Genomic DNA, 23,267 nt, shown 5'->3' with positions numbered 1-23,267 from the left:
CAGTGAAGGACAGATGGAAGGAAGGAAGGAAGGAAGGACAGACAGATGGAAGAAAGGAAGGAAGGAAGGAAGGACAGATGGAAGGAAGGAAGGAAGGAAGGAAGGACAGACAGATGGAAGAAAGGAAGGAAGGAAGGAAATAAGAAGGGAAGGAAGGTAAGATGGGCAAAAGGAAGGACAGATGGAAGAAAGGAAGGAAGGAAGGAGGGAAGAAAGGAAGGAAGGAAGGAAGGACAGATGGAAGAAAGGAAGGAAGGACAGAAGGAAGAAAGGAAGGAAGGACAGATGGAAGAAAGGAAGGAAGGAAGGAAGGAAGGAAGGAAGGAAGGAAGGAAGGAAGGTCAGACAGATGGAAGAAAGGAAGGAAGAAAGCTCAAAAGCTCAAAAGTGTCTCGACATGAAGAAGCTTTGAGCTTTTGACTTCATGAGTTCAATCTTTTTTTTCTTATTTACTACAACTGTACAGTCCTGTCATGACTTCTCAGCTGTGTCCAGGTATTGGGTAATACAGGTAGACGGATAACCATGATGTAACCAATCTGAGACAGGTAGCGTTCATGCGCGTGCAAGGGTCAAAACGAGGCCAGAGCTAGAAACGGACGAGAACCAGAACCAGAATTAGAAAACCACTGATCGCCTAAGCCACCGATTCTCCCAGTCATCAAAATGAGCGTTCTCCCCACATTTGATTTCAGTGACACCATCTACAGCACCGTCTGTAGGGGTACTCTTGCCAAACTGGACACACTCTATCACTCAGCTAGTCGCTTTGCCACTAATGCCCCCTTCAACACTCACCACTGCAGTCTTTACTCTCTGGTAGGTTGGCCCTCACTTCACACCAGCCGCCACATTCACTGGCTCACTCTTATCTACAAGACCATCCTACAACAGACTCCCCCCTACCTGTCTCACCTGCTGCACCGACTCCCTGTCACATATAGCACCCTGTCCTCTCTCACATCAAATTGGACACATTCATTTCCATCTCGGCCTTCAAAGAGGCCATCGCACACCTTTTCACAGACCTATGCAACTGCTTTCCCACAGCCTAACCATTTCTCTCAGTCTCCCACCTCGCCTGCCTGTATGTACACCCGTCCCGGCTGATAATAATAATAATTAAAGCTGCAAGCAGCGATGATCGGGCCCAAGCTCCCCCACCCCACCACGACTGAGCGAGACTTGCTGTTGAAGTCAAACCGTGCCAAAAAAATGCAAATTCACTTCAAAATGGCCGACTTCCTGTTGGAGTGAGGGTATGGGTCCAAGAGACTTTTTTGTGCGTCTATAGGTTATACATATGTGTAGCAAATTTTGTTCATCTACGTCAATCTTAAGGGAGGGGCTCAATTTTCTTAATCTTCTATGGGGTGCAGTACCCCCATTTGGCCAGCAGTTCCTGTTTAATGGCGAAACGGCAAAATTCCTCACATCGCCACGAAGCAACCAAATCCCTAATCAGAAAGTCTTTGATCTTTTTTGAGCTTTTCATCTCCAGTGTCTGAAGATGTTTCTGAGTGAATTTGAAGTCGGTCGGATTAAATCCCTCGGACAAGTTCGTTAAAGTACGAGGAGTGGAAATTGCCAAAATCGCACATATTTTTCAAAATGGCCGACTTCCTGTTGGAGTGACGTCATGGGCCCCCTAGACTTTTTCGTTCATGTACGTCAATCTTTGACATTTTTATATTCGTTAGGGGGCGCTATTGAGCCATTTTGCGACGGCCCTCACCCCCCCCCCTCCCCCTCAAGAAGCTGGTGCTTCAGGCCATCGTTGAAAAAAAGAACCTGTTCTTAATTGATTCACCTGGTTAAATAAAGGTTTAATAATAAAAAATTACAATCCCAACACTGAGTATTAGGCTGCTTTAGTATTAAAGACAATAGAAACTATGATATAATGCAAGTTTACAATAGAAATATTTGGCTGAACCTTATATGGTGTTTTAAGATCATCATCCATGTTAGTTTACTCTTCTCTGGAACGCATTCATTTAGAACAGGTGGGATTCATCATGTTTACGACTGTTTCCTGCTGATACGACTGTTTGGTGAATCCGACGTGGCTCACTCTTAAAGGTCCACCGCACCAAAAAAACACATTTAAGAATAAAATATGAACATGTTCTTACATCTGGCCCAGAGTCTTTAAAAGTAGTTTCCTCTTTTCTTTTCCTGGTTTCTGTCTTCACAGCGATGTAATGTAATTGAAGTAGAGAGAAGTCACAGTTAAGAAGCACACACATGTTTATCTGAAGTCTGTTGGATTTAAACCAGAGTCAAAGTTTCTCTTTGTGATGACTAGAAAACACACATGGTTGTAGTTAAAGTCATGTAAACTAATAAGAAGCTACTAAGTTGAGAGGCAGGACTGGGTTTATTATACTGTGTATGTGTGTGTGTCTCCAGTGTTACTGGTTTACCTCTCAGACTCCAGAAGATGAAGAAAGAGGAGGAAGAGGAGGACGGAGCAGAGTCTGTAACATCCAGCTGTCTGTCTATGAAGAGGGACCGGTCTAAAGGTGAACCTCCAGTCTTCAGTAATGAACCTGGACCCACAGACACAAAGTAAGAGACTGTTTCTACTGTAAACTGAGCTGAAGATGATTCAGGTTTTAAATGTCATTTCATAAACTACATTACAACACTATTAGTGTTAAAACGTCAGTCACTAATATATGTTGTAGTTAAAGTCATGTAATGTATAGGAAGCTGCTCACTTGAGAGGCAGGACTTGGTTTATTTTACTGTGTGTGTCTCCAGTGTTACTGGTTTACATCTTATCTACATGTGGAGAAAGAGGACAGAGCAGAGTCTGTAACATCTGACTGTCTATGAAAAGTGCCAACATTCACTTTCATTCAGCCCTTTCACACATGCTGCTGCTGCACATACATGAACCACAACAGCAGGTCCACACAGAGACACTCACACAGTATGTGAGCCGAAGACCTACCACACTGTATTCAGCATTTATTATTACAATTTCAACTGAAGATCCAAAACATTAAAGTGAGGGTGCAACGCATGCTTTATTACCCTCATAGAAGTGCTGTTCTGATGATTGATGTGTTTTCATAGAAAACATATAACTGTCACAGTGTTATGACATCTGTATGTCAGTTCTGGATTACAAACAGGGGTTGGTGCTGTAAGAATATGGAGCCTGGCCACTGAGGAGGAGATTACACATTATGTACAATAAAGAGTTTAGTGACAAACTGTCAGCTGTCCTGTGTTTACAGAGTCAGTGTTATAACAGAAGGACATGCAGATGTTCAGTTCCCATGGTAACTGACTCTGTGGTAACTGAGCCAGACTTTTAGTTTTCTCTCTTGGTGGAACTGATCATCCAGAGTTTCTCTGAGTCATCTCAGGGTGAACAAACTCTGAGTTTTCTCTAAATGTGCTTTCTTGACTAAAGCCCTGAGTGTATGTGCTGTCAACTCTGAATGTAAACTGTGAAGAGAATCAAGATGAAGAACAAGTTCAAGGACTTAAAACTGACTGTGAAATCAACTGTTTCTTCCTGTTTTATGCAAATAGTCGATAAGTCTGAGAAACAAGTTTTGACCAAGGGTCCGCGTATTTTTTTCTCCTTCAGATTTCTTTTCAGGAACGATGAATAAAAAAACAAAAATCAGGGACCTTGAATAGAGACGAGGCCGAATCATAAGAACAAGTCTCAGTGTTACTCACGATAAATAAAGTCTCAGTGTTACTCACAATAAATGAAGTTTCAGTGTTACTCACGATAAATAAAGTCTATGTGTTACAATAAATACTGAGAGTCTGGACTGTTTATGAAGGGAAAGAGCTGCATGAAGCATGTGAGCTGTCGGGTTGGCCTCCACTAATGTCATGTGTCATAAAGAATGTGTTCATGTCCACAGAGAGAGGAAGAGGAGGGCTGTTTCTGTGGAGGAGCAGCTGTCCTGCTGTTCTTTGTGTCAGGACGTCCTGAAGGATCCAGCCTCTACCAGCTGTGGATACTGGTTCTGCAGACAGTGCATCATCTCATACTGGGACCAGTCTGCTTCATCAGGACACCCCTCCTGTCCCCAGTGTGGAAAAAGATCCAGAATCAGAGCTGGACTGCAGACAGACAGTCAGACCAGCACTGTACAAAGTAAGACTGAAGATCTGTCTGCTGATGTCATCATCTCTGAAAACAGGAATCTACCTCCTCTATCCTACTGAACATATATTTATAATGATACCTTATTTTTCTTCTCTTTCAGCAGAAAGTGGTCTGCAGGAGGTTTTAGACGAACATCACATCAGTCTGAGCAGCACATGTGAATGTGTGACTCAAGGAACTGATGAAGCAGGAACTAAAACCTTCCTCATCAGGGTCTTCACTGAGGTCCACATCACAGAGGGACAGAGTGAAGAGGTTAATACCCAACATGAGGTGAGGCAGCTTGAAACAGCTTCCAAGATGAAGACCCTCCATGACGCTCCAATCAAGTGTCAGGACATCTTTAAAGTCTTACCTGACCAACAGGAAACTGAAGAGGTTCATACCCAACATGAGGTGAGGCAGCTTGAAACAGCTTCCAAGATGAAGACCCTCCATGACGCTCCAACCAAGGATCAGGACATCTGTGAAGTCTTACACAGAGTCAGAGTGGTTCTGATGAACGGCGTCGCTGGCGTTGGAAAAACCTTCTCAGTGCTGAAGTTCACTCTGGACTGGGCACAGCGCTCCAACAACCAAGATATCAGTCTGCTGATTCTGTTCTCGTTCAGGTCGCTGAACTTGATCAAAGATAAGCAGTACAGTCTGCTCATGCTGATCCATGTTTTCTATCCAACATTACAGAAGCTCACAGCAGAGAAGCTCGCTGGCTGTAAAGTTTTGTTCATCTTTGACGGCCTGGATGAAAGCAGACTTTCACTGGATTTCAACAACAGTGAGGTCGTGTCTGATGTCACACAGAAGTCATCAGTCAGTGTGCTGTTGACAAACCTCATCAAGGGGAAGCTGCTTCCCTTGGCTCTCGTCTGGATCACTACCCGACCTGCAGCAGCCAATCAGATCCCTTCTTCATGTGTGGACAGGGTAACAGAAGTACGAGGCTTCACTGACCCCCAGAAGGAGGAGTACTTCAGGAGGAGATTCAGTGATGAAGAGCAGTCCAGCACAATCATCTCACACATCAAGACATCCAGGAGCCTCCACATCATGTGTCACATCCCAGTCTTCTGCTGGATCACTGCTACAGTTCTGGACCACCTGTTGACTACAGACCAGAGAGGAGAGCTGCCCAAGACCCTGACTGACATGTACTCACACTTCCTGCTGGTTCAGACAAAGAGGAAGAAGAACAAGTATGATGAGGGACATGAGACGAGTCCACAGGAGCTGACGGAGGCTGACAGGAACCTTCTTCTGAAGCTGGGGAGGCTGGCGTTTGAACAACTGGAGAAAGGAAACATCATGTTCTACCAAGAAGACCTGGAGCAGTGTGGTCTTGATGTCACAGAGGCCTCGGTGTTATCAGGAGTTTGTACAGAGATCTTCAAAACAGAGAGTGTGATCTTCCAGAAACCAGTCTACAGCTTTGTTCATCTGAGCGTTCAGGAGTTTCTGGCTGCAGTCTATATGTACCACTGTTACACCAGCAGGAAGACAAAGGTACTGAAGGACTTCCTCAGAGAAAAAGAAAAAGAACTAAAGTTTCACTTTCGCAGGAATTTTGGTTTTCTCGGAAACAAAGCTACCCAAAGCTTCCTGGGAGAAGACTACAGTTACTCATCTCTGGATGACTTCCTGGAGAAAGCCATGGAGAAATCTCTCAGGAGCAAAAATGGCCACCTGGACCTGTTTGTCCGCTTCCTTCATGGCCTCTCTCTGGAGTCCAACCAGAGTCTCTTAGGAGGCCTGCTGGGTCAGACAGACAACAGTCCAGAAACCACCCAGAGAGTCATCAGCAACCTGAAGAAGATGAACAGTGATGATATCTCTCCTGACAGAAGCATCAACATCTTCCACTGTCTGATGGAGATGAACGACCGCTCAATACATCAGGAGATCCAAGAGTTCCTGAAGTCAGAGAACAGATCAGAGAAGGAACTCTCTGTGTTTCAGTGCTCAGCTCTGGCCTACATGCTGCAGATGTCAGAGGAGGTTCTGGATGAGTTGGACCTGCAGAAGTACAACACATCATATGAGGGACGACGGAGACTGATCCCAGCTGTGAGGAACTGCAGAAAGGCTCGGTAAGTCCAGATGTGATTAACATTATAAATCAGTGTAGATTAGTAGTTTAGTTCTTCAAATATAAATCATATAAATGTTTTATTATAGTTAAAATAGTTGTTTATATGTGAAATAACATGTCAGTTATATTTAGTCTCAGATGTGTAAATAATGTTGATGTTTATAGCTGTTAAGTTAATGAACAGTTATTCTATTTATTTCTAGTCATTATTGGATTTGACAGTGTTTTCTTCTCTTTCTCTTCCTTTGTGTGTTGGAGGATTCATTCAAACCTGGTGAAACACATGAAGGACTTTAGAGGTTGTGGTTGAGGTTTTATTACAGCAGCATTTTATCACAACATATATCAGTATTTTACAGTTATCAGTGAATGCAGTAAAGTTATTATTACATGAGCAGCTTCTGTAAATCATATATAATCACACACTGTTTTTAACACTATGATTAAGAGTTTAAAATAAGATCTGTTTCATTTTCCAAAGAAGATTTCTGAAGTCAGAGAGAAATGCTTTCATCATCATTTTTTTCTGAAAGGTTTCTGAGACATTTCATAGTGAGCACAGAGGATCAGCCAATCAGCAGACTGATTCAGTAATGTCAGTTATACAACAATATGTAAAGTTAGCTAACGTTAACCAACATTAGCCTCCGTAAACTACTGGTCATAGAGACTAAACCCCTGAGTGTGTTGAACCGAGCAATGGAGCCTTTTATTTCTCATCAGTTCATCTTTTTATTGTAAAGAGGGAAGTGGTGTTACATGGTGTTGTTCTGAAGTCTTTCTGATATTCTGTTGCTCACAGAAAGAAACTCTCAGCTGTTTTCTCTCTTGTTGGTGTAGAGAAGAGTAGTAGCAGGAAATGCACAGAGGTCTGATCAATATATAAGAGCAGAACGGCAGAATTCAGCCTGTTTAAAGAGATCTGATACACATTAAAGCTCAATGTTATATTTTAATGCTGAAACACTGATAACATCTTTCTGATGACATCATGTTAAAATAATTCAACCTTATTGGTTTGTTCATTGTGTTTGTGCTGAATCAGTTTTTCAGATTCTCAGGAAAGAAAGTGGACACTAAACGTCTAAATATTGAATACATTGATATTTATTTATTTTTTAATAGAGTCATCAGGCTGAAGTATCAGCTGGGCTTTGGGCTGGATCACCTTATCAAAGCTGGCCTGCTCAGTGTCTCCCTCTCTCTTCCACCAGCAACATCTCTTTTCTTTCTTTGCTTCATGTGTTTGTTATTGTCTAGCACACATTTCCCCTCATCCATGCACTTCCCTACACTACTGATTCTACACATTACACATGGAGTTTACATTTAGTTTGTTAATAACTTACTTTAATACATTATTTTAGTTTTTGAGATTCAAACATGTGTTCTCCTTGTTAGTCTGAACCTTGAGCCACTTCATGATAATATGTTGTCATATTTGTGTCATTACAGACTTACTACCTTTTGGCTCTCAGACACTGAATGTGAAGTTGTGACCTCAGCTGTGAAGTCCAACCCTCATCTGACAGAGCTGCACCTGAGACTCCTCAGCCTGTCTGATTCATCAGAGAAGCTGCTGTCTGCTGTACAGGAGAGTCCAAACTGTAAACTGAAGACTCTGAGGTGAGTTCACTGACTGTAACTTTGGTAGATTGTTTTCTTTTTATTTAATTCATATCCTTCACTGTTTGGTTCATAATTTTCTGGATTACCTTGAATAATAATAATAACCTAAGAGATGAAACTAAATAATGAGCATGACAGGTTTCTTTATTTCACACTAAGAATAATAAATATGTCAATCATAAGCCGATCAGTGATGAATAACAGCGTTATAAATAAACAGCGTTACTTTTTAACGAGTAATCAAATTAATTAGTTTCCTCCGTTACAACAAAAAAAAGGGTCGTTACTTCTTCAGACCTCACTGAACTGTTTTTTTCTCTCTCTCAAAGAGCAGCTGCACAGAACCAAACTTTCTGACTCATTGACTTTAATTACTTTGACATTGATGTAACTCAGTTACTTTTTGGGAGAAGTAATGAGTAACTATAATTAATTACTTTTCCAAAGTAACGTGCCCAACACTGAAGCCGATATATTATTACACATGGAGTTTACATTTAGTTTGTTAATAACTTACTTTAATACATTATTTTAGTTTTTGAGATTCAAACATGTGTTCTCCTTGTTAGTCTGAACCTTGAGCCACTTCATGATAATATGTTGTAATATTTGTGTCATTACAGACTTACTGACTTGAGACTCTCAGACACTGACTGTGAAGTTGTGACCTCAGCTGTGAAGTCCAACCCTCATCTGACAGAGCTGCACCTGAGTCTCGACAACATCCTGTCTGATTCATCAGAGAAGCTGCTGTCTGCTGTACAGGAGAGTCCAAACTGTAAACTGGGTCTGGAGTGAGTTCACTAGGGCTGGGAATCGATCCGAATTTCCTGGATCGATCCGATTCCGATTCGTAAGGTCACGGTCCGATTCGATCCACAATTCGATCCGATTCGATTCGATATCGATCTATTTACAGACATAATGCAAATAAATACTGTCCCATGTGCTCCATGTGTTTGTGATTGTGTACGTGTAAGAGGGACACAGAGAGAGAAGAGTCAAGAATCAAGTATTTATTTTAGACAAAAATCCAAGTATTATTTGAAATTTCAGTAACATATCCATGGCATTAAAACAATGACCAGAACTAAACAACAATGACCAAATAAAATATAAATAAATTAAAATTAAGTGGCCCTCTATATTGGAAAACTACAAGAACCCCCTGTACCCAGTCTTTGACAACCAGATATTTGTGAAATGCCATTTACAGGTTGTTCATGTAACAGATGGCTTGATTGAAAAAAAATAAAACGCCAAAATGCCAAAATGCTGCCATTACGATCAGCTGACTATCAGCTGATCGTAATGGCAGCATTTTGGACGGAGGGAAAGGGAACCGTTTTCTCCGTTTCATGTTTTTATGTATTTAATAGGTAAAGATACAGTATGCATAGACAGGCTAGTGTTGCCAAACATCAGCCTTCATTCCAGAAGGTGATTTTAGTGGTGCCGCTTCAGCCATTTCGCTATCTTAAGTTTCGGTTTCGTTTAGCCGGCACTCGCTTTTTATAGTGCGCCTTGCGCGTCAAAGAAAATAGTGCCTTTAGTCACCTGGAAAAGATCGATCCAGACATTTTTGGATCGATATCGTGCTTTTTCAGCGTGAATCGATATCGGATCGCGGATCGATTTTTTGACCACAGCCCTAGAGTTCACTGACTGTAACTTTGGTAGATTGTTTTCTTTTTATTTACCGTAAATTCCGGACTACAGAGCGCACCTGATTAAAGGCCGCATGCTCTAATTTTAGAAAGAAAATCAATTTTGTACTTGTACAAGCCGCACCGGATTTTAAGCCGCAGGTGTCCCACGTTGTAATATGAGATATTAGCTAGGGTTGGTCCGATCGGCGATGCCTGATTATTTGGCTAGTGTGAGTGCAAGTGTACCCTGCTTGAGGGAGGCAATTTTCCAGGGAATCCCGGGAAATCTACGATTCTTTAAAAGGCAACACTAGCTGAGCCCTGGACATTTCAAGCAACACTAAATGCAACGTGGAGACATTATGCATATGGGTTCCCAATCTGACCAATTATTATGTATTATTTTGTCATTATTAAGGCAAAAGAACTCAATTTATGTCCATGGACATTATAATGAATAGGCTATGGGCTTAATATTAGTTAGCATCCAGCGTGCTGCGTGGACTTCATTACATCTGCTGCACCGCTGCTACCACAATTATGAAATGCTAAGTTTCTATAGTCTGTGACTGTGACCCTCATAAAAGTCATATTTTACTAATCTGCATTATATAAACTAACGAAATTCGTTAAGGTAAGTCATTTGGCGACTTCTAAGTCATTAAACTAAGTCTTACTTTTACTGGAGTAATCTACCTCGTTCGCACCTGTCATTGTAAGGTAAAACTTACCTACTGAGTGAACTCTCTCGTTCTCTCCTATGAATGAGTCGGACAACAACGTGTATCAAACATGAAGCAAAGTGAAAAAATAATAAAGTATGTACAAATGACTGATTCACAATAATAAAGTGCGCTTGATTTATCACAGTTTCATTGGACCTCTGTGAACTACTCATCAATTTTATTGGTCTACTGTTACAAGGCAAAATGTTTAGGGCGATACGAAAAAAAACAAAACATGCATTAGCCGCACCGTAGTATAAGCCGCAGTGTTCAAAGTGTGGGAAAAAAGTAGCGGCTTATAGTCCGGAATTTACGGTAATTCACATCCTTCACTGTTTGGTTCATAATTTTCAGGATTATCTTGAATAATAATAATCTAAGAGATGAAACTAAATAATGAGCATGACAGGTTTCTTGATTGTACACTAAGAATAATAAACATGTCAATCATAAGCCGATCAGTGATGAATAACAGCGTTATAAATAAACAGCGTTACTTTTTTCAGTCACGAGTAATCAAATTAATTAGTTTCCTCCTTTTCCACCCCGTTACTTCTCTTTTTTACATATATTAACAGAAGTGTATATTGTTGTTGCTTTCTGAGGAATAAAATTCAATGTCTGCACATCTGCTACATGTACAATTATATTATTTACTTCTTTTTAGTAGATTTCTGAAGCATAATTTAACTTCGAACGTGTTTTGGGCCAGTTGTTGTTGTTGTTGCCAAGTCATTTGACATATTTGAACAATGTTTTGAAAAGTGACGTAATAGTTATTTTTCCTGATAATTAATTACTTTGTCATTGATGTAACTCAGTTATTTCTTGGGAGAAGTAATATGTAACTATATTTAATTACTTTTTCAAAGTACCAACATTTTAATATGATCTTTAGACCTTATTGAAGGATGAATAAATAGGTGAATGAATTCATCTTCAGATAGAAAAAGTGGCTTCTTAAATCATATTGAGCAGTTGAACATTGTTAGTCCTTCCTCCATCGACAGTAACTATCCACCTGACTGTAATCAAAGGACACATCCAGTCTATAGACCACATCACCTATCATCTACATCATCATGTTAGAATAACAGTGATGCTAAATAAAATGTCTTTTAGTTTGTGCTACTGATGCATCTATATAGAAAATAAAACAGTGTTAAAGACATGAGCTAACATAGCTGCTGCTGAAGACACTGAGCTGAATGATGATCTGATGCAAAATGTCCCACTGATGAAGATGAAGTCCTTAATGATGAAAATGAAGCCCTTCCTGATGAAGATGAAGTCCTTACTGATGAAGATGAAGTCCTTAATGATGAAGAGGAAGTCCTTCCTGATGAAGATGAAGTCCTCACTGATGAAGATGAAGTCCTTCCTGGTGAAGATGAAGTCTTTACTGATGAAGATGAAGTCTTTACTGATGAAGATGAAGTCTTTACTGACGAAGAGGAAGTCCTTCCTGATGAAGAGGAAGTCCTTACTGATGAAGATGAAGCCCTTAATGATGAAGATGAAGTCCTTACTGGTGAAGATGAAGTCTTTACTGATGAAGATGAAGTCTTTACTGATGAAGATGAAGTCCTTACTGATGAAGATGTTCTGAATGAATGAAAGGAAACTGAAGTGAAAGACGAAGCATGAAAATAAGTGTTTCCTGTCCAGAATCATCAGTATCAGAGGAGCATGGTCAGCTCTGTACAAATGTTGGAAATCAAATAAAACTCTAACAGTGAAGTTTACTATTTAGCCTAGCAGCTACGTACATGCAGCGCTAGCTAGGAAGCTTACTGCTGAATCACTGGAACCCAAATACAAAGTTAAATGCTGCATAGAAACAACCTTCAAAGTGACTTTATGAAAGGCTCTTGTGATAGATGTTACCTGTGAGCAAAGAAAGATGCTTACTTACTTACTGGAAATCTTTAGAGTGTCCATGTTTCATGAACATTGTTTGATGAAGAAACAAAACAGAGCGAGGAAGCATCTTCTCTCAGAGAAGATCTTTGGCTGGACACAGACTGCGGCTCACTGAACCAGGAACCTGAATCAACGTTAATCAGGACAGCTGATCTCATCTGTGTGTGACTTGACTTTTGAACAAAGGCTAGGTAAAACTATTGCTGCTTGAAGAGAGGAAGTTAAAGTGATGCAGACAGCAACGCAGCTACAATATCTAGATAGAAATCCAAGTACTACTTATTATATTTAACTAAAACTAAGACTAAAACTAAAACTAGCAATGAAAAAATAATTTAGTTAACTGAAATTAAAATAAAAACTACAATTAAAACAAAAACAAAAAATTAATAAAAACTACAATTAACAATGTAAAACTAACACAAACTAAACTGAATTGCAGATAAATTCAGCTTCGTTTTAGTTGTTGTTTCGTTTTCTCCCTCGATTACTTCCTGTCCATATTTGGTGTCGCACATTCTTTCATCCTTTTCAGCTTCTTAATATCTGAAAAACTAAAACTAAGACTAAACTAAAATAAAAAAGCAAACTGAAAAACTAAAGAAAAATAAAAACTAAAGAAAATTTCAAAACTATAATAACCCTGATTTGAAGACAGCTGCAATATGATAGGCTGACAAAGAAGGTGTGTCAGCGTGCTATTGGTTAGATGTGAGCAGGTGATGTGAACAGCTGACGTCTTAATTGATGCCCCAGAAATGACAGAAAGGAAATGATGAGCTTTGAGAAAGATCAGAATGACTGAGGGATGAAGAATCCAACTATAGATGTGAGCTTGTAAAAAAGATGCTCTTCCTGTCTGAACTTTCTCTGAGCTTCATTTTTACATTTAAGGAATAAAATGCATCAGAAAACATACATTTAATAAAAAGATGATGTGAAGAACAAATGTTCATCAAAATAATGAGCATCAAACTGATCATCAAATGCATGAAGTAAATATAAAGTTTCCTCTTTCATGATAACATATGTTGGAATATTTGTGTCATTACAGACTTCGGGACTGTGGACTCTCAGAGACTCACTGTGAAGTTTTGGCCTCAGCTCTGAAGTGCAACCCCTCCCATCTGACACATCTGGACCTGAGTGACAACAAACTGTCTGTTTCATCAGTGAAGCTGCTGTCTGCTGGACTGGAGAGTCCAAACTGTAGACTGAAGACTCTGATGTGAGTTCACTGACTGTAGCTTTGGTAGATTTATTTCTTTTTATTAAATTTAAATTCTTCAGTGAAGTTTCAAATGTTTGGTTCATAATTTTCAGGATTTGCTGAACACAAATGTGTAGAATGTAAATGTTTTCAGGAATTTAAAATCCACAGTCTTGTTGTGAGTAAAAAGTGTAAACTAATATGAGGCTTCAGCAGTCTGAGTTCCACATATCAAGTAAGTATGTTTGTGTTTCTTCAGTGTTTCCTTGCTGAGCTGCAGTGGAGGGATCCAAACTCAAAGAGGGAATTTAGTTCTAAATATTCTGTTTCAAACTCATCAAGTTTACTTGATGAAGGAGAAATATTTCTTTATTATTATTTTTTAATGTTTTGATGAATAATGTCTGATCATTGATATTGATGCTTCAGAACACACACACACACACACACACACACACACACACACACACACACACACACACACACACACACAAAGACACACAAACACAGACACACACAGACCTACAGACACACAGACATACACACACACACACACACACACACACACACACACACACAAACAGACACACACACAGACACAGACAGACACACACACGCAGACTCACACTCACACACACACACACACTCACAAAGACACACACATAGACACACACACAGACACACAGACACACACAGACAGACACACAAATACACACACATACATACACACACACACACACACACACACACACACACATACAGACACACACACACAGACAGACAGACACACCCACACACACATATACACTCAGACACACACACACACACACACACACAGACATACACTGCGACACATACACACATACACACACACAGACACACAAACACATACACACACACAGACATATACACTGCGACACATACAGACACGCACACACAGACACAGACACACAACACACACACATACAAGAACAGACAAACACACAGACACATACACACACACACATATACACTTAGACACGCACACACAGACAAGCACACACAGACACACACACATATACACTCAGACACACATACACACATATACACTCAGACACACATACGCACACACACACACACAGACACACAGACACATACACACACAGACACACACACAGACACATACACACACAGACACACACACGCACACACACAAACACAGACACAAACACACACACACACACACACATCATATACACTGCGACACATACAGACACGCACACACAGACACAGAGACACAAACAGACACACACACACACACAGACACACACATATACACTCAGAAACACACAGACAGACACACACACACACACATATACACTGTGACACACACACACAGACACACACACATATACACTGTGACACACACACACAGACACGCACACACAGACACACACATACACTTAAATAAACACACACACACACACACACACACACACACACACACACAGTGATGTGAAGAACAAATGTTCATCAAAATAATGAGCATCAAACTGTTCGATCATCAAATGCATGAAGTAAATATAAAGTTTCCTCTTTCATGATAACATATGTTGGAATATTTGTGTCATTACAGACTTTGGGACTGTGAACTCTCAGAGACTCACTGTAAAATTTTGGCCTCAGCTCTGAAGTGCAACCCCTCCCATTTGACACATCTGGACCTGAGAGGAAACAAACTGTCTGATTCATCAGTGAAGCTGCTGTCTGCTGGACTGGAGAGTCCAGACTGTGGACTGGAGACTCTGAGGTCAGTACTGTGGTGAAGTCAGTCATATTGGTGAGCTCATGTTTTTGTCTCTGAGGTGATATTTAGGATGATCCAGTCAGCATCCAATCACAGATCCAGTATTTCCAGGTACAGTGAAAGTGTGAGAGGAGAAAGGAGCACTGAATTCATATTGTCATTAAGTGATTGGCATCAGCTGTTTCATTCATGCTTCACCATCATTGGCTCATTCATCAGCTTCTTGGCTACCAGCTGACCAATCACATCCTTTCATATTCATACAGCTGTTCAGGTGTATAAGCTCACACTCATCATTGATTACTCTCCACCACCCCAACCTCCTTTTTATCACAGCTCATTGATCTGAGATTTCATGTTCACGTTTGTTAAATAAAGGTTTAATAATAATGACATGTATAAAATGTTTATTAAAAGGTGATTCATTTTCCTGCTGAGCCTCCGTCAAACAGCAGAGCCTTTTCTTCCAACTCTAACTGTATAATCATTTGATATGATGTAATTTCCTGATGTCAGTGTCTGAAATATATCAGCATATCTACTGTATGTGTGTAGGATCACTGATTCTGAAGGTTCAGATGTCACACTGACTGGAAACCGGAAGAAGAGAGTTTGTGTGGAGGAAGAGCAGAAATCAGAGTCTCCAGTACCCACCTGTGTGTCTGAACATCATCCTCCAGACGTCACTCATGAAGCTGGATCCTCAGACTTAAAGTAAGAGACTGTTTCTACTGAGAGCACAAATATACTTCAGTCATTTACCTCAATGTGAGCAACCTTGATTTTCCCTTTGAGGACATTTTCTGGGTGTGTAAATATTAATATTACTGAGCTACATTTGTGCTGTGGGACGCACCACAAGTCCAGATTAGTCCACACTTAATTAAGTCACAGCTGGATTGGAACGTCCAGATGATGATGAACAGCTTGGTGGTTGTGTGGAATCACAGAGTTATCTTTAGTGAAGAGATACAGTCTGATTATTTGAAGCCTCTTCATAAGCCAGTCCAGATAACTGCTGTGTTTATATTTATTCCTGCAGGGTGGAGGACAGACAGGACAGCGCTACACCTGCCACACATAAAGGACGTAAGTGTTGAGACTGTGACCGCTTCAAAGTGTGATTGTGACAAAATACACATCTAAAGACGACTAGTTGAGATTGTGTCTGTGGACTGAAGTGTGTTTGTGACTTGGCTCTGTCCACCAGTTTTTATTCCACTTTGAATGCACCATGGTGCGTTTGTTCACTTATCAGGACTCAGAGTGAAAACAACACAGGAAGCTTTGTTGGTACGTTGTGTTGTTAAGGTTCAGGTGAGACAGGAAGTACTAGCTGGGAACACTAATCATGTGTTTGATGCTTTATCACACACTAAACACTGCATAGTTGTTTGTAATAGAAATGCAGCGTTCACATTACAAAGGAATCCAGCAGGAATGTGTCTTTGCATGTTTGTCATCTATCAACACAGTTTCTTGTTGGATGATGTCACATTTTGTTGCAGCACAAGTTGGACTAGGTTCAGCTTTTCTATTGGACGAGCCTGCGTTGTGTTTGTGTATCTCACTGCATATTCTCCATTCAGATGGATGAGAGATGAGAGGGCTGCGTGTTTTCATCCAGGGCTAATGTCTGAATGCAGCCTTAGGGTTCGGCTCAGCTCCATCTCTGTCAGAGCCCTAGGATCAGTCTCAGTTTGGGAATCAGGAACCACTGTGATCACAAAATCTTTAAAGTGAGGTTTGATTCTGATTCATTTTGTTGCAGAGACACTGGTGGGAGGATTTTGTTACTTTTGGATGAAGCCACTTCCTGTTTTTCTCTGTTTTATATCCATGAAGTCAATATTTTGGTCAGACAACACAACACTAGGAGATATCACCTTGCACTCTAGGGGACTATTCTGATCTGTTGTTATTGTTGTGAAAGATGTTGTGTTGCCTCACTGCAAGAAGTTGAATTCAGTTGAATTTCAGTTTGGATTTAAAATGTTGTTTAGACAGTTTGTTCCACTGTAATGATTGAAACAAAGGAATAAAAATATTCTTTATGGACACTTTGTAAATCCAGTTTAACTTTGGTTTTGGGTCTTTAATGAAACGTGACTGTGTTTGTCGTCTTTAAGTGACTTTATTGAAGGTTTTCCAGTAGAGACCAACAGGAGACATGTGGACAAAGTCTCTGTCCAGTCTTAAACTGGGACTTTGTGTTGTAGCTTTCTCTTTGTGTCTTTGCCCACTGGGCCACAAGCTTCATGTCTAGAAGTGACTTTAACATCTGCTGTGTGTCTTCTTCTCCACATCCTCTAATCTCCCAGCTGATCCGTCCACATCCAGCACAAAGGATCAGCTGGATCCTGATGATCCAGAGAGGCTGAAACAGCAGCAGCAGCAGCTTGAGTGCAGAGAGAATGTGACTGGGATCAGTTACCGGCAGGTACAACCAATACAAATACCATTTTTTCATTCAACACTCTTAAACCTGATTTGCTGTCATCTGTGTGATCTTCAAGCTGTCGTTTCTTCTCCTCTCACTCATCTGTGAAGCCACCAGCTGCTGTCTAACGTAGTCTAGCAGCATCATTTCACTGCACAATGTAAAGTTAAAGAAGTGATGACTAAACAGTAAAGAGTGCAGGTGGAGTAGAAACTGAAGCAGTGAGGATCCTGTCAACTGTACCACCGTGAAGATGAGCTGCTCAGTTTCTCTAACTAATGTTGTCACTTTCTCCATTTTAGGACTTCACACCCAAAGTGCTGACTGAGTCTGCAAACATTTCATACAGGTAACTAAAGCAGATCCTTCATGATGAATCAGACAGTTTGTTGTATCTCAGGTTCAGTTCTGTCAGATGGGAGGAGTTGTACTTCAGAGCTGAGGCCAAATATTCAACCCTCAACCTCATCGGCTCCTTTCAGTGATGACGCTTCACTTTCACTTCAAACTCCTGCAGCTGCTGCTTCACATCTCATCCAGCTGTTCAGTTTGGTCTCCAGCTTTTGAAACACTGCAGCAACTTTACTTTGTATTCATTCAAACCAAGAAAAGGTTTGTGTTGTGTGATCAGCTCCTCTGTGTCCTCCAGGTTCAGCTGTCCTGGTCCAGGTGTGTTCAGGTGTACTTTGACTGGACTGGTGTTTGGTACGGTTCAGGAGGCGGAGCTACAGTACAGGACTGTCCAATGGGATGAAAGACTTCTACAACCAGCTGGCAAGGCGGCTGCAGGTCCGCTGTTCAACATCCACAGTCCTGACGGTGCTGTCAGTCAGCTCCACCTGCCACACTGTGAAATCATGGATGGTAAGATGATTATTGTGCTTTGTGAGTTTTATTAAAACAATAATAAGACTCCTGTTAGCGCCTCCTACAGGCTGCAGAGTTCACTACAACCACAAGATGAACAAACACTGGTGATTTATCAGTTCTTTGATCTCACTAACGTCGGAGCTAAACATGTACAGTTTATCCTGAGAGAGGCCGATGAGGAAAGTGAAAAGGGTTCATCATCTGCGGAAATAAATGTGTTCATCACATTTTTGGGAATGACATTGTAAAGCAATACAGCGTTTGCTCAGGTTTACAGCTATGATAGTAAAAGAACCCACATGCCCCATTCAATTAAAGCCAAACTGTCCATTAAAATGTAATCTTTCTTCATTTCATACAAGTCTGTTTTCGTCTCAAAAGAGAACATTTTTTAATCTTTCTCCTCAAGATGACTCAAAATCCCTCACCGGCTTCCCACCCACCAACACTGACCGTTGTGTTGGATGATTTGTCCAGCCTGTCCAAACTATTTAATTCCTCACTGACCAAACTGAGAATCCTACACATCAAGTAAAATGAGTACTAACATATATTGAGGTTGTTGTTAGTAACATAAATGTGTTTTCACAGCTGCGCTCCCTGAAGGTCTGCTGTCTGTCGTCCACATCACTGATGATGGAATGAGCATCCTGGAGCCGCTAGAGATTACAGACACTCATGTGGTTGTGAACGTCCCTCACTTCTCTCTCCTGGGCCTCGTCCAGGATGTTGTTAGGAGGTTACTGAACATCGCAATTAGGGGCCAGGTTCTGCTGTTCCTCCGACCTCCGCGTGGTGATAATCGAATACTTGATGTATTTCTGCTGCAGAGCAACATTCCTCTGAGCGAGGTAAAAGTATCTGTCATACAGTATGTGCTTACCATCAGCCTTGTTTTATACCATAGCTGCTTCTACAACAGTCCTGCTTCTCTTCTCTATACCGCTTAAACCTTTTCAAGCTGTGGTAAAAAAAAGTGATTGTCCAATCTGAACTGGACATCTTGACGTATTACTGCTGCAGAGCAACATTCCTCTGAGTGAGGTAAAAGTATCTGTCATACAGTATGTACAGTATGTAACATACATTGTTGTATTTATTTTAACATGGACCTCAGGAAGAGTAGCTGTTGCCTGGGTAACAGCTAATGGGGATCCAAATAAAATAAACTAAATAAACTAAACATTAGTTAGCACAGCTGTTTCTACAGTCGGTCCTGCTTCACTCCTCTAGAACTGTTATTAAAGCTTTGCAAGCTGTGTTAAGAACAGTATGATTGTCCAATCTGAACTGGAAAGAATAATATTTAGTTTTTAGCTTTTTCTGGATTATGTCTAGAGTCCATTATTGTCTGCCACAGTGTCACTTGTGATTCCACCACCAGGTGGCATACATATTGAATAGTGAGTAAGATTCATTTAAAGTATTTAACATGGTAGCGTGTTGCTGCCTCCATGTTTTCTTGTTATACTTAACAACATAACTGTATCTATAATTTCAACATAGAACTGCTTCTACAGGATTTCCTCGACAGATAAAACAAACATTACAGTTTTATAAGATGCCACCGCAGTGAGGGACACTTGTTTATTTCCACCTACAACATGTCTAGATTCATCTCTAGATGTCCAGCATGTACAATAACAGAATATGAATAACTCAGAGAGTTCATTGTCTATCTCTGATAATAAACACCATAATAAACATGTCTTGTTACTGAAGGTTGCCGCCCAACGAGGAGCAGCTAAGAACATTGAGATCTCGTCTGACTGTGATCTCAGCATTGGTCAAATCTACAGCGTTCACTGTGAACCTGAAGCCTACAGAATCCAGCCTAAGGTGAGTCACTTCTGATCAGGGTTGGGTACCGAGGTCGCTACTTTTAACAGTACCGACCGAACTATGTCCATACTACTGAGTATTGATTCACGTCAAATTTAACAGTGCTGAATTTCTGTAAATTAAAGCTCATCATCCTTCAGCGAAACGCTGGAGCTGCAGACTCATTAGAGGAATGTGGTTTCCCTGTCTGGAAACTCCTCATTTCATGCTCATGGTGCAGTACCGCTGCTGACCAGCAGTGGTGTTTGCTGAGAAATCTCTTCAACATCATTACAACGACTAAACTCAGTGATGGTGTCACCATGGTTACTCTATAATAGCCACAGCTACACAGATGCATTGTGGGAGAACAGTGCTAATAAATATGTTTAGAAGAAATGTGATTAATAAAGGCTCAACAATAGTAATGTGAATATATATTTATATATAGTTTGCACCTGTTATATATGTTTAAACGTAAAAGGTACTCAACCCTACTTCTGATACACGTTTACTGATAACAAGCTTGACTATTATATGTATTTTGTAAAATAGATTGATGATCAGAGTGAAAATGATGCTTTGCTTCTGGTATCCAGGATTCAAAATTTTACCCACACTACGGACCAAACTTCTTCCCAACATTTGAGGTTTTCCTTACTGCAAACCAAGAGGAAGTGACTCTGATGGTCCAAAACCAAGAGAGGACACAGGTGTGGAATCGGGTGGTGGAACTGACAGGTAAAGCTTTCACCTCATGTCAGAGTTTAGACACCAGTTGTGTAACTATTATTGACTTTATTACTCTACTAACAAATCAAAGATCCACTTCTGGATTTGTGATTCAGCCTTCAGACGATGTTTACAGAAGTCTGAGAGCTTTTATTTAGCAATGTAAAACCAGTACCGGTTCTGGATGGATTTGTTACACATTTAGTTCGATCTGATTTGGTCTGTATTTATTTTGAATTAGACTAACAGGTGGCGACACTGGTGCAATATGTTTAAAGGGGGGATGAGTGGAAGCACTGGGTATCAGGTGCGACTGTTCAGTTAAGAGGGCCCCTTAGCAGAATTTTGCCTAGGGCCCCATTGAGGTCTGAACCGGCTCTGTGTAAAACGATGTATTTTAGATCAATCTTTCTGAATCAAAGATGTTGATCATTGTCTAAAGTGACTGTTGGGTTATTGAACAACAGTCTCTGGTTCTCTTCCAGGTCCAACAAGTGGAAATGTGTTCGTGCCAGCAGAGGAGAGGCTGAGGAAGGTTCGGGAACAGTTTGTTAGCAGAGTGTCTGAACCTAATCTAGACCAGCTTCTGGATAAACTTCTTGGGTTTGGTGTTATAAATGATGGTGAAATGGAGTCGGCCAGAACAGGAACGCGAGTGGACAAAGCTCGTAAAGTGATCGACATGGTGCGAAGAAAAGGAAGTGAAGCCAGCTCAGATTTTATTGTTGCCCTCTGTGAGGTGGATCCAAACCTTTCCACACAGCTCAACTTAAGCTGAGTGTGAAGATGAAACTGTACAACAGCTGACTGTTTCACTGTCTCAAGTTACCTATTTTCATCTTTAGCTTTCATCTGAAGCGTCCAAATGAATCAAATCTTCTTCTTCTATGTTTCAACGTTACAGTGTTTTTAGTAGTAAAATCTTCTTGTTACTATACTTCCACCACACAATAGAAGCTGATCAGAGACTTTAAATGACTGAATACATCCTCCATCACTGAACACTGGAAGCACATTGGAAGGAGATCTTTTAAAAACCATATGAGCAGTAAACCTCTTTCCTGCTCATATGGACACCTGATGGTTTAAGAGACTGTGAAACTATTCTTCTTTAATTTGTATGTGATAATGAAGATGATACAGAGACATTATTTTGTCCTAGTTTAATATTTTTCACTGACACTGTTGGGTGTGTGTGTGTGTGTGTGTGTGTGTGTGTGTGTTTTATGGCTTGAGGAGCAGTTCAGCTCTTTAATCTCCATGAAGATGTTTTCAGGTTCAACTAAATATGTAAAAGCACATTTTTCTCTAAAGGAGGTTGTTTCTGTGCTGCTGTAGTTTTGCTTTTTGCCAAAGTCAGATTTTTATATGCTGATATGAATATATGATGAAAATAAAAAGCCAGCCATGTGATGAGAGCTCGCTGATATATTCACCCTGTAAGAAGCTTTTTTTGGGGGAAGGGTAATAAGACATCACATCTTTCTCTTTTTTCTTCCTTCTTATCTGTGATCTGAATCTTCTTGAACTCTTCAGCAGTTTAGTTTCATCCTGTGTTGACAGAGATGGTGACAACAGATCAGTCTGCAAATGTTCTTCATAAAACCTCAACATACTATATTATATTTCTCTTAAAGCCAGAGTGACAGTTTTCCATGTCAGAAAATAGCATTAAAGAATCTTTTCAGGGAGGATATACTACATTTCCTGCCTTGCTCAGTTGTATTTTTCATTATGTTCTTACAATTTAATTTAAATAAGTACAATCATATTAATTGATATATTATGTAGGTGCTTAACAGCCATAAAACAGAAAATACACAATGCAATAAAAAAATAAAAAATACAATTGTAAAACAAGAAAACAGTGTAGTGCAGTGTTCACTTTATGTTTGAGCTTTCAGTCCATCAGACCTTCATCAGAGCAAACCTGATTCAATAACCAACAGTGTTGGGCCTTCACTAATGTGGAACTGAATTAAGAGCACATGGTCTATTGTGTTCCTTTAAGGCCTAGATGAAAAGACAAAAGCCTGTTCTGAGTTGTCTTCAGCCCTCAAACACAGTAAAGAGCGCCAAAGGGCTCCCTGCCCACCTCCTCCCCTGGACTAGGGTCGAATCACCCAAGAACTCAAATCCCATAATCCCCTCTGTCCTCATCCCTGATTGGCTGTGAGACACTCGACGTCACTTCCTTTAAAATGGGGAGGTGGAGTAATGCCTCACCTTTAGCAGTCAGCAAGCAAACGAGA

General features: G+C 40.5%; 1 protein-coding gene across 1 annotated transcript; it reads left to right on the top strand.

The window, feature by feature from the left end:
* The first annotated feature begins 666 nt into the window (after positions 1-666).
* On the top strand, positions 667-21,793 carry LOC128366997 (protein NLRC3-like). The gene is made up of 14 exons (XM_053327754.1): positions 667-819; positions 4,346-4,515; positions 4,627-5,651; positions 5,733-6,228; positions 7,686-7,787; positions 15,708-15,866; positions 16,195-16,241; positions 16,411-16,469; positions 17,895-17,941; positions 18,242-18,456; positions 19,069-19,313; positions 20,185-20,301; positions 20,883-21,024; positions 21,501-21,793. The coding sequence occupies exons 1-14, from the start codon at positions 667-669 to the stop codon at positions 21,791-21,793; spliced, it is 3,270 nt and encodes a 1,089-aa protein (XP_053183729.1).
* Positions 21,794-23,267: the final 1,474 nt, after the last annotated feature.

The sequence above is a fragment of the Scomber japonicus genome, chromosome 10 (genome assembly GCF_027409825.1).
Source record: "Scomber japonicus isolate fScoJap1 chromosome 10, fScoJap1.pri, whole genome shotgun sequence".
NCBI classification, from domain to species: Eukaryota; Metazoa; Chordata; class Actinopteri; order Scombriformes; family Scombridae; genus Scomber; species Scomber japonicus.
Note: the sequence above shows the minus strand (reverse complement) of the source record. Positions and strands in the feature narration are given on the sequence as shown.

Bases quoted from the DNA above. Each gene is read 5' to 3' on its own strand.
- LOC128366997 (XM_053327754.1), top strand. From the start codon at position 667: ATGAGCGTTCTCCCCACATTTGATTTCAGTGACACCATCTACAGCACC. The intron at 4,516-4,626 runs TGAAGAGGTTCA...AGTCTTACACAG, and splicing joins TTACCTGACCAACAGGAAAC to AGTCAGAGTGGTTCTGATGA. The intron at 6,229-7,685 runs GTAAGTCCAGAT...GTGTCATTACAG, and splicing joins AGGAACTGCAGAAAGGCTCG to ACTTACTACCTTTTGGCTCT.